General features: G+C 46.7%; 1 protein-coding gene across 2 annotated transcripts in view; it reads right to left on the bottom strand.

Annotated features, from left to right (window-relative positions):
• Nucleotides 1–16995, bottom strand: part of LOC140424806 (protein mono-ADP-ribosyltransferase PARP14-like) — a 163375-nt gene that overhangs the window by 14675 nt on the left and 131705 nt on the right. For both annotated transcript variants that reach the window (XM_072508229.1, XM_072508230.1), the window contains exon 14: nucleotides 10627–10781. In XM_072508229.1, coding sequence (XP_072364330.1) covers nucleotides 10627–10781 — 155 coding nt within the window. The remainder of the gene's footprint in view (nucleotides 1–10626; nucleotides 10782–16995) is intronic.

Here is a 16995-nt window from a genome sequence, read left to right as displayed (position 1 = left end):
TCACACTTTTCTGCATTAAACTCCATTTGTCACCTCTCAGCCCAGCGCTGCAGCTTATCTATGTCCCTCTGTAACTTGTAACATCCTTCCGCACTGTCCACAACTCCACCGACTTTAGTGTAATCTGCAAATTTACTCACCCATCCTTCTACGCCCTCCTCCAGGTCATTTATAAAAATGACAAACAGCAGTGGCCCCAAAACAGATCCTTGTGGTACACCACTAGTAACTGGACTCCAGTCTGAACATTTCCCATCAACCACCACCGTTTGTCTTCTTCCAGCTAGCCAATTTCTGATCCAAACTGCTAAATCACCCTGAATCCCATGCCTCCGTATTTTCTGCAGTAGCCTACCGTGGGGAACCTTATCAAACGCTTTACTGAAATCCATATACACCACATCAACTGCTTTACCCTCATCCACCTATTTGGTCACCTTCTCAAAGAACTCAATAAGGTTTGTGAGGCACGACCTACCCTTCACAAAACCGTGTTGACTATCTCTAATCAAATTATTCCTTTCCAGATGATTATACATCCTATCTCTTATAAACCTTTCCAAGACTTTGCCCACAACAGAAGTAAGGCTCACTGGTCTACAGTTACCGGGGTTGCCTCTACTCCCCTTCTTGAACAAGGGGACAACATTTGCTATCCTCCAGTCTTCTGGCACTATTCCTGTTGACAATGATGACTTAAAGATCAAAGCAAAGGCTCAGCAATCTGCTCCTTACCTTCCCAGAGAAACCTAGGAAAAATCCCATCCGACCCAGGGGACTTATCTATTTTCACACTTTCCAGAATTGCTAACACCTCCTCCTTATGAACCTCAAGCCCTTCTAGACTAGTAGCCTGAATCTCAGTATTCTCCTCGACAACATTGTCTTTTTCCTGTGCGAATACTGACAAAAATATTCATTTAGCACCTCTCCTATCTCCTCGGACTCCAAGCACAACTTCCCACTGCTGTCCTTGATTGGCCCTACTCTTACCAGAGTCATTCTTTTATTCGTGACATATCTATAGAAAGCTTTAGGGTTATCCTTGATCCTACCTGCCAAAGACTTCTCATGTCCCCTTCTGGCTCTTCTTAGCTCTCTCTTTAGGTCTTTCCTAGCTAACTTGTAACTCTCGAGTGCCCTAACTGAACCTTCATGTCTCATCTTTACATAAGCCTCCTTCTTCCTCTTGACAAGTGTTTCGACGGCTTTAGTAAACCATGGTTCCCTTGCTCGACCACTTCCTCCCTGCCTGACAGGTACATACTTATCAAGGACACGCAGTAGCTGATCCTTGAACAAGTCCAACATTTCCATTGTGCCCACCCCCTGCAGTTTTCCTCTCCATCCAATGCATCCAAAGTCTTGCCTCATCGCATCATAATTGCCTTTCCCCCAGATATAACTCTTGCCCTGCGGTATATACCTATCCCTTTTCATCACTAAAGTAAAAGTTATTGAATTGTGGTCACTATCACCAAAGTGCTCACCTACCTCCAAATCTAACACCTGTCCTGGTTCATTACCCAGTACCAAATCCAATATGGCCTTGCCTCTCGTTGGCCTATCTACATACTGTGTCAGGAAACCCTCCTGCACGCATTGGACAAAAACAGACGCATCCAAAGTACTCAAACTATAGCGTTTCATAGAACATAGAAAAATACAGCACAGAACAGGCCCTTCGGCCCACGATGTTGTGTCGAACCTTTATCCTAGATTAATCATAGATTATCATAAAATTTACAGTGCAGAAGGAGGCGATTCAGCCCATTGAGTCTGCACAGGCTCTTGGAAAGAGCACCCTACCCAAGGTCAACACCTCCACCCAACACTAAGGGCAATTTATCATGGCCAATCCACCGAACCTGCACATCTTTGGACTGTGGAAGGAAACCGGAGCATCCGGAGGAAACCCACGCACACACGGGGAGGATGTGCAGACTCCGCACAGACAGTGACCCAAGCCGGAATCGAACCTGGGACCCTGGAGCTGCGAAGCAATTGCACTGTCCACAATGCTACCGTGCTGCCCTTAAGAACAAATTAATCTACACTATATCATTCTACCGTAATCCATGTACCTACCCAATAGCTGCTTGAAGGTCCCTAATGTTTCCGACTCAACTACTTCCACAGGCAGTGCATTCCATGCCCCACTACTCTCTGGGTAAAGAACCTACCTCTGACATCCCCCTATATCTTCCACCATTCACCTTAAATTCATGTCCCCTTGTAATGGTTTGTTCCACCCGGGGAAAAAGTCTCGCCCCTCATCCTTCTCCTTTCTAATGAGAAAAGGCCTAGCACCCTCAACCTTTCCTCGTAAGACCGACTCTCCATTCCAGGCAACATCCTGGTAAATCTCCTTTGCACCTTTTCCAAAATCCTGTCCCTGCTCTATCCATGACTCCGAAATGGCCACAACATCGAAGTCCCAAATATCAACCCATGCCGCAAGTTCACCCACCTTACCCCATGGCTTACCCCTGGTAAGTCCCCCCCCCCCCAACAGTATCCAAAGCGGTATACTTGTTACTAAGGGGAACGACCACAGGGGATCCCTGTACTGACTGTTTCCTCCCAGCCCCTCTCACCGTCACCCATCTATCTTTATTCTTCAGAGTAACTACATCCCTGAAGCTTCTATCGATGACCACCTCTGCCTCCCGAATGATCCGAAGTTCATCCAGCTCCAGCTCCAGTTCCCTAATGCGATTTCTGACCATGCTCCGCACCATGTGGAGGGAGATAGAGAACCTAGTGGCGTGGTGTAACACCAACAATCTCCCCCTCAACGTCAGCAAAACTAAGGAGCTGGTCATTAAGACTTCAGGAAGCCTAATATCGTACACACCCCTGTCTGCATCAATGGAGCCGAGGTGGAGATGGTTGACAACTTCAAATTCCTAGGTATGTGCATCACCAACAATCTGTCCTAATCCACCCATGTCGACACTACGACCAAGATAGCACAACAGCGCCTATACTTCCTCAGGAAAATAGGGAAATTCGGCATGTCCACATTGGCTCTTACCAACTTTTACAGATGCATCATAGAAAGCATGTTATTTGACTGCATCACAGCCTGGTATGGCAATTGCTCGGCCCAAGACCGTAGAAACTTCAGAGAGTCATGAACACAGCCCAGTCCATCACGTGAAACCGCCTCTCATCCACTGACCCTGTCTACACCTCCCGCTGCCTTGGGAAAGTTGGCAGCATAATCAAAGACCCCTCCCACCCAGGTTATTCTCTCTTCCAACCTCTTCCGTCGGGCAGGAGATACAAAAGTCTGAGAACACGCACTAACAGATTCAAAAACACTTCTTCCCCGCTGTTACCAGACTCCTAAATGACCCTCTTCTGGACTGAACTGATCTTTCCACACATCTTCTCTACTGAGTAGTACTACACTCCATATCCTTCACCCGATATCTGTCTATATATTTACATTTTGTACCTGTGTACCTATCGTATGTCCTATGTTTTTTCATGTATGGAACAAACTGTTTGAGCTGTACGCAGAACAATACTTTTCACTGTATCTCGGTGCACGTGACAATAAAAAAATCAAAATCAAAACGTGTGTTTGGAGAGGAGTAGTGCCCACAACCTCCGTGAAGGTTGGATGTGGCATTGATGGCGGATAAGGGATCATGTGCGAGGACAGCTGGAGTTTAATAAGAGCGAGGAGGTTTCACCTCCACCTTCTGGGAGGGGTTGACGTGATGATTAGGGGGGGAACTGATTTCAATTAAGGCACACAGAGGGAAGGTGGGAAGGATGGATAGGCAGAGGTTGGTAGAGGCCCTTCTGGCAGTGGACTGGCAGTACTTGGCTATCCCAAAGGAGGGATTGTTGAAGGAGAGGCACAGTGGTTAGTACTGCTGCCTCACAGCGCCAGGGACCCGGCTTCAATTCTGACCTTGGGTGACTGTGTGGAGTTTGCACCTTCTCCCAGTGTCTGTGTGCTCCGGTTTCCTCCCATAGTCCAAAGGTTAGGTGAATTGGCCATACTAAATTGCCCCTCAGTGCCCAAAGATGTGTAGGTTAGGTTAGGGGATGAGAGGGATAGGGCGGGCGAGAGGGCCTACATGGAGTGCTCTTTCAGATGGTCAGTGCTGCAGACTCAATGGGCCGAATGGTCTCCTGCACGGTAGGGATTCTATTCTGTGATTGTGTGAGAGGAAAAAGCTCCAGATGGAGTTGGAGTCGACGGGGAAAGCAGTTGGCCAGCTCTGGTGTACATGGGGTGTTTTGCAAACATGGGGAGAAGGTAAGTAGATAACTGGTGCACCAGTTGAGTCTGTAGGCACCTCGAGGGAGATAGTGCAAATAAAGGACGCGGGAAGAGGGGGGGGGGGGGGGGGGGGGGTTGGGCAGAGTAGTTTCTCATCCAGGAATGGTAAATGTGATGTTGGAGGCCTTTTACCAGGGGTTGTACAGGTCGGAGCCCCCCGACTGGTTCAGTTCTTGATGGTTTACATAGAAACGAAACATAGGAAGTAGGAACAGGAGAAGGCCTTTCGGCCCTGCAAAACACTTTCTTTGCGTCCATGGAGATTATTACCTCCCACTCCGAACTCGAAGGGGCGTCATCACCACATTCAATAGTCTCCTTATACAATGATCATGGCTGAGCATCCAATACAATAGCCTAATCCTGCTTTCCCCCCCATATCCTTTGATCCCCTTTGCCCCGAGTGCTATATCTAACTTGGACTTCTCAGTGGTGGAGGAGGAGAAAGTGCAGTGGCTGGAGGCTCCGTTTGGTCTGGAGGAAATTATGCGGTTCTATGCAGTCTGGGATGGATTCCCAGTGGAATTTTAAGAAATTTGTGACGGAGCTGGGGCCTCATTTAACGGAGATGTCAAATGATTACCCCGGGGGGAGTTGCTGACAACACTGGCTCAGGCTTAAATCGCTTTAATTCTGAGAAAGGATTAGGATCCAGAGGAGTGTAGGTCTTATCGGCCCATATCTTTATTGAACGCTGAGGCAAAGTTGTTGGCTAAGGTGTTGCCAACTCGCTTGGAGGAATGTCTGCAGGGGGTAGTAGCAGAGAATCAGACGGGGTTTGTGAAGGGCCGACAATTGTCAGCCATTATAAAGAGGCGATTGAATGTGGTGATGACGCCACGTTGGGTTCGGAGTGGGAGGTAATAATCTCTGTGGATGCAGAGAAAGTGTTTGATCAGTTAGAATAGGAGTATCTCTTTGAGGCACTGGGATAGTTCAGGTGTGACCCAGGTTCATTTCTTGGATGAGACTGCTGTATAGGGCCCCCATGGCAAGTGTTTGTACTAACATATTAAACTCAGGGTACTTTCGATTGTATAGGTGAGCAGGGGTGTCCACTTTCCCCGTTACTCTTTGCGTTGGCAATTGAACCGCTGGCTATTGCACTAAGGTCACCAATGGAGTGGAAGGGTATAGAAAGGGGAGGTGTAGAGCACCAAATGTCCTTGTACGCAGACGACGTACTGCTGTACGTAACTGACCCTCTCTTCAGTGTAGGAAGGATCATGGAGGTGTTAAGTAGGTTTGGCTCTTTTTCGGGGTATGGACTTTTGTGGGGAAGAGTGAGGTGTTTCCGGTGAGCCCTCAGGGACAGGGAGGAGGTCTGGAGAAATTGCCGTTTTGGCTGGCTAAGCTGAGCTTTAGGTATTTGGGAATACAGGTGGCCCATGACTGGGCATTGTTGCATAGTCCCTCGGGCTCCGGGGCTGCCAAGTGCAATGACGTGGGTAGGAGATCAGTTAAAATTTCTGCATCTGGTGCGGTTAAGGGTTGAATTCGAGGTGGAGGCTGTTTATTTCCTTCTAGAATTGGTAGTCGTCAGCAAATAGAGACGGGGGAGTGAGTTTTGGTTTTTGCAAAGGGGCAGGATGACGGGTTGTTTGGTTATTATAAATATTGTATAAAGTTGAAATGAGTGTTGTGTATATTGTAAAATGGAAAGTGTCCTGAATAAAAATATTTTAAAAAATATATAACACACCTGTAACATACCGGTCTCTCTCCTCTGTGTTAAAGGTCTAAACTTACCAACCAACTAACTTACAGGACATCTGTGATGTTACTTTTAGATTTTATCTGCAAACTCCCAGCTCTCTCACTCTCTCTCTATTGCTTTTTGAACTCGCTTTCTCTGAACTCATGGGGTTCCCCTGTATTAAAGTTAGAGCCAGCTACTGGAGGTTAAGGAAACGCAGAAAATGGAAGAATCACCTCCCTCCCAATTCACCAAACTCAACGGAAGCTGCAATTTGCAAACTAGAGAGCTGGAACGCGCAGTATTCACGCAGCCAGTCCTTGGACAATCAACTTCCACCGAGCTCGGTAGGGGGCCAGAGGCACAGCAGGACAAGGGCAGCACTTGACAGTTTAAGGTTCAAAACCATGTTCAATGACCTCCAAATATGGAAAGCAGTCACCTCACTGGATCTTCCTGCCCTCGCCTGAAGCTACTATTGGACACAGGCCACAGAATCTTCAAAAAGGGCACAAAGAAGCGGATAAATGGGCCACCTGGAGCCCCAGCACTCTGCCTTTTGCATCTTCTTCAACAGCGATTTCAGAGAGCATCTTTGACTGGCAGCCAAGCAGCATAGCACCTCCAGCTCCTTCTACCCCGTGGAGAGCACCATCAGACTGATCAGACCCAGAAGGCCAGCCCGGTGAGAAGACCCGAAGACCAGAGCCATCCCTAGACGAGAGGGGAAGCCCAAATTGACGAGTGCAGATCCTGCAACATCAGCCAACCCTCAAATCCGAGGAACAGCCTGTCCCAGCCTTACTGAAGCTTTTCAGTCGAACAGTTCAAACACAGTGACAGAGACCTGTGGATAGGGTGTGGCAAATCCTCGGAAGCACGTGTCAGAAGTAGATAACTAGTGTAGATTTTAGAATGTTCATTTATAGATTTAAGACTATTGACTGAGAGTCCTGTGAAGAGAATGATAGTTTTTGAATAATGTACAAGAGTAGAGTCTGATAATTATTGTGCTCAATAAAGTTGTCTTGGACCTTCACTTGGTTCTTGTCCCCTTTGTCTATCTCACCCTGTAACGTGTCTGAGTTGAAAAGGGTTATTGCAAACTGGTCAAGGTTAGTCGGGGTACATTTATCCACCTTTCATTTTACAACAATTCTTTTTGGAGATGGCCGTTGCCTGGCACTTGTGTGGTGCAAATGCTACTTGCCACTTTTCAGCCCAGGCCTGGATACTGTCCAGGTCTTGCTGCATGTGGGTCTTGACTGCTTCAGTATCTGAGGAGTTGCAAAAGGTACAATCATAAGCGAACATCCCCACTTCTGACCTTATGGGATGCGGTGACTAGGGGCTTTTCACAGTAACTTCATTTGAAGCCTACTTGTGACAATAAGCGATTTTCATTTAATTTTTTCATGATGGAGGGAATTTATGAAGCAGCTGAAGATAGTGTGGCCTAGAGCACTACCCTGAGGAACTCCTGCGTGATGTCCGGGGACTGAGATGACTGACCTCCAACAACCACAACCTGTGTGTCAGGTATGACTCCAACCAGGGGAAAGATTTCCCTGATTCCCACTGACTCAATTTTGCTGGGCTTCTTCGATGCCATGCTTTGTCAAATGCTGCATTGATGTCAAGGGCAGTCCCTCTCACCTCACCCAGTGTTCAGCCCTTTAGTCCCTGTCTGGACCAAGGCTGTCATGAGGTCAAGAGTTAAGTGGCCCTTGTAGAAACCAAATTGAGCCTCAGTGAGCCGGTTATTGCTGAGTAAGTGTTGTTTGATAGCACTGTTGATGGCACTTTCTAACGCTTTACTGATGATCGAGAGTAGATGGGACTGAACAGTAATTGGTTGAATTGGATTTGTGATGCTTTTTGAATACAGGACAAAACTGCTCAGCTTTCCATATTTCCCAGTAAATGCCAGTGTTGTGGCTGTACTAGAAAAACCTGACTGGGCAGCTAGTCTGGAGCGCAAGTCTTCAGTATTACTGCCGTAATATTATCAGGGTCCATGGCTTTTTCAGTATCCAGTGCCTTTGGTTATTCCTTGATAGCACGTGGGGTGAATCGAGTTGACTGAAGACTGGTATCTGTAACCCTAGGGACATGAGGAGGAGGCAGATATGGATCATCCACTTTGCACCTCTGGCTGAAGATTATTGCAAATTGCACTGATGTGCTGGGTTCTTTTATCACTGAGGACAGGGATTTTTGAACAGGTTCCTTGTCCTGTTAGTTGCTTAATTGACCACCATCATTCATTACTGGACGTGGCAGAGCTTTGATCTGATCCAATGGTTGTGGAATTGCTTTGCCTATTGCATGCTGCTTTTACTGCTTGGTACACAAGTAGTTGTAGCTTTACCAGATTGACACATCATTTTTAGGTATGCCTGGTGCTGCTCTTGGGTTGCCCCGCTGCACACATTGTTGAACGAGGGGTAATTTGCCAGGTTTGATGGTAATGGCAGAGTGGGGGACATGCCTGGCCACAAGGCTACAGATTGTGATTGAGTACAATTCTGCTGATGATGATGGCCCAGAGACATCAATCCCATTTAGCCCAGTGGAAGGTATTCTCATTGTCAAGATAGAACTTTGTCTCCACAAGGACTTCAGTGGTGATATCGAGCCGCTCTTGGTGATGGACATTATGTCCCTGACCCACTGTACATTCTGTCCTTTGCCACCCTCCACGCTTCCTCCAAGTGATGTTCAAGTTGAAGGAGCACTGATTCATCTGTTGAAGGAGGTGCATATGTAGTAATCAGCGGGAGGTTTCCTTGCCCATGTTGGACCTGATGCTATGTGATGTCATGGGGTCCAGAGTCCAATGTTGAGAGAGCAACTCCCTCCTGACTATATACCACTATGCAGGCACCTCTGCTGGATCTGTCCTTTCAGTGGGACAGGACATACGCAGGGATGGTGGTGTTGGTGTCTGATACATTGTAAGGTATGATTTTGTGGATATGACTGTTGCTTGACTGGTGAGACAACTCTCCCAATCTTGGCACAAGCCTTCAGATGTTATTAAGGAGGACTTTACTAGTTTGATCGGGCTGGGTTTGCCGAGATCGATGCCACGTGAGCCATGTTTTGATATAACTGAGTAGTTTGCTTGCTACCTCTTTTAAGAGTTAATCACATTGCTGTGGGGCTGGAATCATACATAGGCCGGAACAGGTGAGTACCGCAGATTTCCTTCCCTGAAGGGCATTAGTGAACCAGAAGGGGTTTTTACTAGCTTTTTAATTCCATATTTATTAACTGAATTTGAATTCCACTAGCTGCCATGGTGGTATTAGCCCCCTACTCTACTCCCTGTACACACACGACTGCGTGGCAAAACTTGGTTCCAATTCCATCTACAAGTTTGCTGACGATACGACCATAGTGGGCCGGATCTCGAATAACGATGAGTCCGAATACAGGAGGGAGATAGAGAACCTAGTGGAGTGGTGTAGCGACAACAATCTCGCCCTCAATGCTAGCAAAACTAAAGAGCTGGTAATTGACTTCAGGAAGCAAAGTACTGTACACAACCCTGTCAGCATCAACGGGGCCGAGGTGGAGATGGTTAGCAGTTTCAAATTCCTAGGGGTGCACATCTCCAAAAATCTGTCGTGGTCCACCCACGTCGACGCTACCACCAAGAAAGCACAACAGCGCCTATACTTCCTCAGGAAACTAAGGAAATTTGGCATGTCCACATTGACTCTTACCAACTTATACAGATGCACCATAGAAAGCATCCTATCAGGCTGCATCACAGCCTGGTATGGCAACTGCTCGGCCCAGGACCGCAAGAAACTTCAGAGAGTTGTGAACACCGCCCAGTCCATCGCACGAACCTGCCTCCAATCCATTGACTCCATCTACACCTCCCGCTGCCTGGGGAAAGCGGGCAGTATAATCAAAGATCCCTCCCACCCGGCTTACTCATTCTTCCAACTTCTTCCATCGGGCAGGAGATACAGAAGTCTGAGAACAGGCACGAACAGCCTCAAAAACAGCTTCTTCCCCACTGTCACCAGACTCCTAAATGACCCTCTTATGGACTGACTTCATTAACACTACACCCTGTATGCTTCATCCGATGCCAGTGCTTGTGTAGTTACATTGTATATGTTGTGCTGCCCTATTATGTATTTTCTTTTATTCTCATGTACTTAATGATCTGTTGAGCTGCTCGCAGAAAAATACATTTCACTGTACCTCGGTACACGTGATAATAAACAAATCCAATCCAATCCAATCCAATTCAAACCCATGTCCCCAGAGTCCCTGGATTACTAGTCCACAAATCTCATGCTTTCACACTTAACTATCTCTAACGATCATTGCATTATCAGACTGAAACAGTAGTCCATTGTTTGTGCAAGGAAAAGGTGACATATTAATATAAATCACAATATACATTCAAACACATGTTAAATGTTATGCATTTTCCAGTAGTCACTCCAGCACTATTAGTAGCAAGAACCTATACCAATATGTGTCTCTCAAGTCAGACAGAGACCAACTGTAAAGGTTAATTTAGGGAGAGTGTGTTTGTATACTTATATTATTTGGCAACTGCTATCATTTTTGCTATTTGGGAAAGGATATCAATGCTTACTGAGTCAATTTTGAATGTTTGTCTGGTTGCATAGTCAGCCAATGTGTCCCTGAAGCCTTGAGCTACTTCTTGGTATTCTGAGGAATCAGGTTTCAGATGTACTTCAGAACATGCAGTCTGGTTTTCTCCAATATCCCAGGTATCTGGAAGTTCGTCTGAAAATAGAATTTGATACAAGTAATTGTCATGATATTCAAACATACATCATAACACATACATAATGATAGACAGACCAACGGACCAATTAGCACACATAACACGACAGCCAATCAGAGACAAGAGCAGACACAGTATAAGACAAGAAACACGACACTTCCTGGGCAGTCCATCTGGAGACAGCACAGGGCCAGGACCTCATTAGCAAGACACTCACACAGTCACAACGTGCTGAGTACCAAGTCTGATGTATAAATAGTTAGATGCAATAAAACTGCGTTATACCAATCGCAACCGTGTTGGTTCGTCTGTACCTCAGAGCACCCAACACCTCAGTAATCTATTTGAGCTGATGCTTACAAGGGTATGAAAACAGAGTTGGCTAAAGTAAACTGGGAAAATATGTTAAAAGGGAGGACACTAAAGAAGTGGCAAACATTGTGAAGGAGACATTTCATAACTCTTAGTAAAGATATATTCCATTAATAAAGAAAGAAAGACTTGGTGAAGGATGCACTATCTATGACGAAGAAAGTCAAGGATAGTTTCAAATTGAGAGGAAAAACACACAATAGTGTGAACATTAATGACACAAATTAGATACATTTTAGAAACCAACAAAGAGTGGCTTAAGAAAATGAGGGAGAAATTGTATGAAAAATAAAAGCGAGAAATATAAAAACAGGGACTTTCGGTGGCGACCATGGAGTGAGTGGTCGCACCTAGGGCAGCTCCACCTCGAAGACGTTGGTTTTGGCATTTTTCACCTGTGTATTGGGTAGATTCAGCAGAAAAGTGGAGCGGAACGTGTAAGAGAAGAAGTTCTCCCCTGAATTGGCATGTCAACTGGCTATCAGACCTGGCTGGAGACAGTGAAAGACCTGGCTAAGGATTTGGAGGAAACTTGGAGCGCAGCACCAATTGTGAAAATGGCGGAGGGGAAAAGGAAGGCAGCAGCGGGAAAGCCTCAGAAGGAGCAATTGATGAGCTTCCTCAAGGAGGAATTTTGACAGCAGAGGAATTTCGACAGCAGAGGAAGGAGATGCAAAGTGACTGGTCGAAGGCAATTGAGAGAGCAGTGGCACCTTCTGGTGGAAAAGTGCCTTGCACCACAAGGGGCGACGATCCAGGAGGTGGAAAAGGTGGCACCCGACCAGAGCAACCATATTGTGTCTTAGGCGGAGGTGGGGATCCTGGGGATGCAAGTCGCTGCGATCGAAGGTGGAGGAGTAAAACAGGTGCAGACGACAGAATCGGTGGATTGTGGGTGTCCCGGAGGGTGTGAAGGGAACGAGCGCCATGAAGTATGTTTCGAGGATGTTGGCCAGGCTGGTGGAGGAGATGGTGTTGGACAATATCCCAGAGGTGGACCAGGCCCATAGGTCCTTGAGGCAGAAGCAGAGTGCAGGGGAGCCGCCGGGGGCAGTGATTGTTTGGATGCACACGCTTTTGGACAAGGAGAAGATACTGAGGTGGGCAGGGCGACGCGAGTGTAATCGCATCCGGATCTACCAGGACATTTGCGCAGAGCTGGCAAAGAGGCGAGCGGGTTTCAATAAGGCCAAGGCAGTGTTGTACAGACAGCAGATTAGGTTTGGGGTGCTGTACCCGGCCAGACTCTGGGTAACGCATGATGGCCGGGAGTATTATTTTGAGACGCCGGAGGAGATTAATGACTTTATAACAGACCATAAGCTGTGGAAGAACTTAGGGATGGTACGGGATGGAGGAGTTAAGTTCGCAAATGTTGAGAGATACTGTTATTCTGGGTTACCGATGGCGGACATTTTAATAAGTTTTAAGTTTGTACGGGAGGGGCGATCTGTCCCCCCCCTCCCACCTTTTGTTTCTTGGGAGGAGGTTATTTGTGAATTTTGATTTTTTTTTTCCATGTTAGATGTGTGTTGATGGTTTTGTCGTTATTTATTGGAGCCCTGTGGCGTAGGCCGAGGTAGGGGGAGGGGTGCAGGGGTAAGGGGGCCTTTGGGCGGGAGTTGCCACACTAGCAAGCAATGCTAGTGTTGTGCAGGAAGAGGGGGTTGGCTAGATTGCAGGGGGGTTGAGAGGATGGAGGATGAGCGAGATCATGGGTGGAGTGGGGGGGGGGGCCATCTTGGATGGGTTCGGTTCAGATTGGGTTTGGGCGAGGCAGGACTGAACGGGGGTAATGGCAGATGATAGAGGGGGTGGGGATCTAAGTCTCTGGTAAGAATTGCGACATGGAATGTCCGCGGGCTAAACAACCAATCAACAGGTCACATGGTTTGCACACCTGAGCGGTTTGAGAGCGGAGATAATTTTCTTCCAAGAGGCGATCTCTGGGTGAAGGATCAGGTTAGGCTGAGGAAGGGATGGGTGGGGCAAGTATTTTGGGGTTTGACTGGAAGTCAAGGGGGTGGCTAATGTGTTCAGCAAGGAAATGGGGTTTGTGGGGGCTATGGGCGGCATGGTAGCACAGTGGTTAGCACTGTTTCTTCACAGAGCCAGGGTCCCAGGTTCGATTCCTGCTTGGGTCACTGGCTGTGCGGAGTCTGCACGTTCTCCCTGTGTCTGCATGGGTTTCCTCCGGGAGATCCAGTTTCCCCAAACAAATCTATGATTAATCTAGGACAAAGGTTCGGCGCAACGTCGTGGGCCGAGGGGCCTGTTCTGTGCTGTATTTTCTATGTTCTATTTTCTATGTTAAGTCCCGAAAGACATGCTGTTTGGTGAATTGGACATTCTGAATTCTCCCTGTGTATCTGAATAGGCTGAACTAATTTGTCTGAACTCCAGCAAAAACCATCCTAACCTAGTCAATCTCTCCTCATACGTCAGTCCCACCATCCCCGGAGTCAACCTGGTTAACCTTCGATGACCAAGAACTCCTCAGAAGAGACCAAAACTGCGCACAATATTCTATGTGTGGCCTCACCAAGGCCCTGTATAATTGCAACAACATATTCCTGCTCCGGTACTCGGAACCTCTCGCAATGAAAGCCAACATACCATTTGCCTTCTTTACCATCTGTTGCACCTGCATGCTTACCTCAGGGTCTGGTGCACAAGGACACCCAGGTCCTGCTGCACACTCCCCTCTCCCAATTTACAGTCATTCAGGTAGTAATCTGCCTTCTTGTTTTTGCTTCCAAAGTGAATAACCTCACGCTTATCCAAATTATACTGCATCTGCCATTGATTTGCCCTCTCACCCAACCTATCCAGATCATGTTAAATTAAATGCTTTGCTATAAAATCCTTGATAAAGAATTCGAGAATTTTTCCCACTACCGATGTTCGGCTTACTGGTATATAATTCCCTGTTTTCTCTCTACCTCCCTTTTTGAATATTGGAGTGACATGAGCTACCCTCCAATCTGCAGGGATTGCTTCAGAGTCTATAGAATCCTGGAAGATGACTACCAATGCATCCACTATTTCTCAAGCTATCTCCTGTAGATTATCAGGTCCTCGGGATTTACCAGCCTTCAATACCATCAATTTCCCCAACACCATTTCTCTACTAATATTGATCTCCCACAATTCTTTCCTCTCACGAAATCTTGCATTCTCCAACATTTCTGGTATCTGATTTGCGTCCTCTTTGGTTTGGAACCAAAGTATGTATTCAGTTGCTCAGCCATTTCTTTGTCCCCTATTATACATTCCCTATTATGCAGAAGTTGTATAAGGCCGAGCTGGGTGGAGAGGTGGGGGAAATGGGGCGGTTTCGGGATGGGTCGGAGTTCCCAGAGCTGGAGGAAGGCAAGAGGCAGGCATTGGAGGAGCCATTGGGGCTGAGGGAGGTGATGGATAGTAACTGAACTCTGGGCTGCCTGAAACAAAGAGCTAGATCAGGTATAGTCAAGGTATCTTCGCATGAGCTCCTGAATGATTAGAGATTAAGAATAAGCAGTAAAAGTGTGCTTATGACAGATGTCAGGTAGACATCGGTCATTAGTGTGCTTATGACAGGGGCAATTGAGAAGCAGGTGAATAAAGAAGGTTCAGAGGGGAATTGAAAAATCAAATAAGCAAAACAAAGAGAGGAGTATGAGAAGAGATGGCAGCTAACATAAAAGGGAATCCAAAAGTCTTCCATCGACACACAAGTCGTACAAGGATGGTAAGAGATGGAGAGCAATCAATTAAGGAACAAAAAGTGGATTTGTGTATGGGGGCAGGAGGCATGACGGAGGTATTAAATGAATACCAAGGAAGATGCTGCCCAGATCATGGTGAAAGAGGAGGTAGTTCAGACACTTGAAGGGTTTAAAATTGTTAAGGACAGAGTATTAGATAGGCTGTCTGTAATTAAAGTTGACAGAAACAGAGGTGCATCCAAGGATATTGAAGTGAGAGTGGAAATTGCAGATTGTAGAGGCACTGGCCACAATTTTTTAATCCATCATTGACTCAGGGGTGGTGCCCGAGGACTGGCCAATTGGAAATATTACACCTTTGCTCAAAAAAAGATGTAAAGGTAAGTCCACGAATGACATGCCAGTCAGCTTAACCTGGGTGGCGAGGAAGCTTTTAGAAAGGATAATTTTGTACAAAATTAATAATCACTAGGCAAATGTGGGTTAATTAAGGAAAGCCAGTGAGGATCTGTTAAGGACCAATCATAGTTAATTAACTTGGTTATTTTTAAAAATTGGGTAACAGAAAGGGTTGAGGATGAGATTTTAGCCCTTTGGATTTTGGCGGCGGCGGTGCGCAGGGGCCTTCTGGGAGGTGAGTAGCGACTTTAAAACCACTTACCTTTACAGGAGCAGCCCTTTGGATTTCGGCGGCAGCGGTGCGCAGGGGCCTTCTGGGAGGTGAGTAGCGACTTTAAAACCACTTACCTTTACAGGAGCAGCCCTTTGGATTTCGGCGGCAGCGGTGCGCAGGGGCCTTCTGGGAGGTGAGTAGCGACTTTAAAACCACTTACCTTTACAGGAGCAGCCCTTTGGATTTCGGCGGCAGCGGTGTACAGGGGCCTTCTGGGAGGTGAGTAGCGACTTTAAAACCACTTACCTTTACAGGAGCAGCCCTTTGGATTTTGACGGCAGTGGTGCGCAGGGGCCTTCTGGGAGGTGAGTAGTGAATTTAAAAACCCTTACCTGGTCCCGTGTCTGTTCTTCTTTTCTGTTTTATTTGTTTTTATATAAGGCGGGAACCGGAAGTTCGACCCGCGGACCCCTGGGAAGTCCCCCCCCCCCCCAACCAATAAATTCTGGTGGAGAGGAAACCCGAGACACTACACGTGTAGTGTCTCCCACCCGCCCTCCTCCTCTAACCTAATAATAAGACCCATTGGTGTGAGGTAAGTGCCATATTATATTATTATTATATTATTAGCATTGTGCAGGTCAAGGTTCGGAGGTGGAGGAGCAGTCTCTGTCAGCGAGAGAACCTGAGAACATCTAAGACACTCAGAAGGTAAGAAGGTAAGTAAGTGATTTTTACTTATTTTTACTTTTATACCTTTTTTCAAATTGTGTGTGTCGGGGGAAACTGAAGTGACATCACAGAAAAGCTGTGGCCAGAGTGGCTAGTATTTGGTAACTAATTAAACATAATAACTTAATTATAATTTAGAGGGATATCTAAGCCAGAGATCGGAGAGTACTATAGTTAGCTATCGCATTTCTATTAGAAATCTAGTGCTAGGAAACAGATAGTTGACAGTAACTTTGAAATTAAAAAAAAAATATTTTAAAAAAAAAGACAAATTTTAATTTTAATTTTAATTAATTGACGCAATGTCAGTTAGAGGGGTGCTGTGCTCTGACTGTGAGATGTGGCAGGTCCGGGTGGCTTCCAGCGTCCCAGATGGCTTCATTTGCAGAAAGTGCACCCAACTGGAGCTCCTCACAGACCGCATGGTTTGGTTGGAGCAGCAATTGGATGCACTTAGGAGCATGCAGGTGGCGGAAAGCGTCATAGATCGCAGTTATGTAAATGTGGTCACACCTAAGTTGCAGGCAGAGAAATGGGTGACCACCAGAAAGGGCAGGCAGTCAGTGCAGGAATCCCCTGTGGTTGTCCCCCTCTCGAACAGATATACCCCTTTAGATACTGTCGGGGGGGATAGCCTATCAGGGGAAAACAGCAGCAGCCAGAGCAGTGGCACCACGGCTGGCTCTGATGTTCAGAAGGGAAGGTCAAAGCGCAGAAGAGTAATAGTAATAGGGGACTCTATAGTCAGGGGCACAGATAGGCGCTTCTGTGGACGTGAAAGAGACT

Source organism: Scyliorhinus torazame, chromosome 6 (assembly GCF_047496885.1).
Source record: "Scyliorhinus torazame isolate Kashiwa2021f chromosome 6, sScyTor2.1, whole genome shotgun sequence".
NCBI classification, from domain to species: domain Eukaryota; kingdom Metazoa; phylum Chordata; class Chondrichthyes; order Carcharhiniformes; family Scyliorhinidae; genus Scyliorhinus; species Scyliorhinus torazame.
Note: the sequence above shows the minus strand (reverse complement) of the source record. Positions and strands in the feature narration are given on the sequence as shown.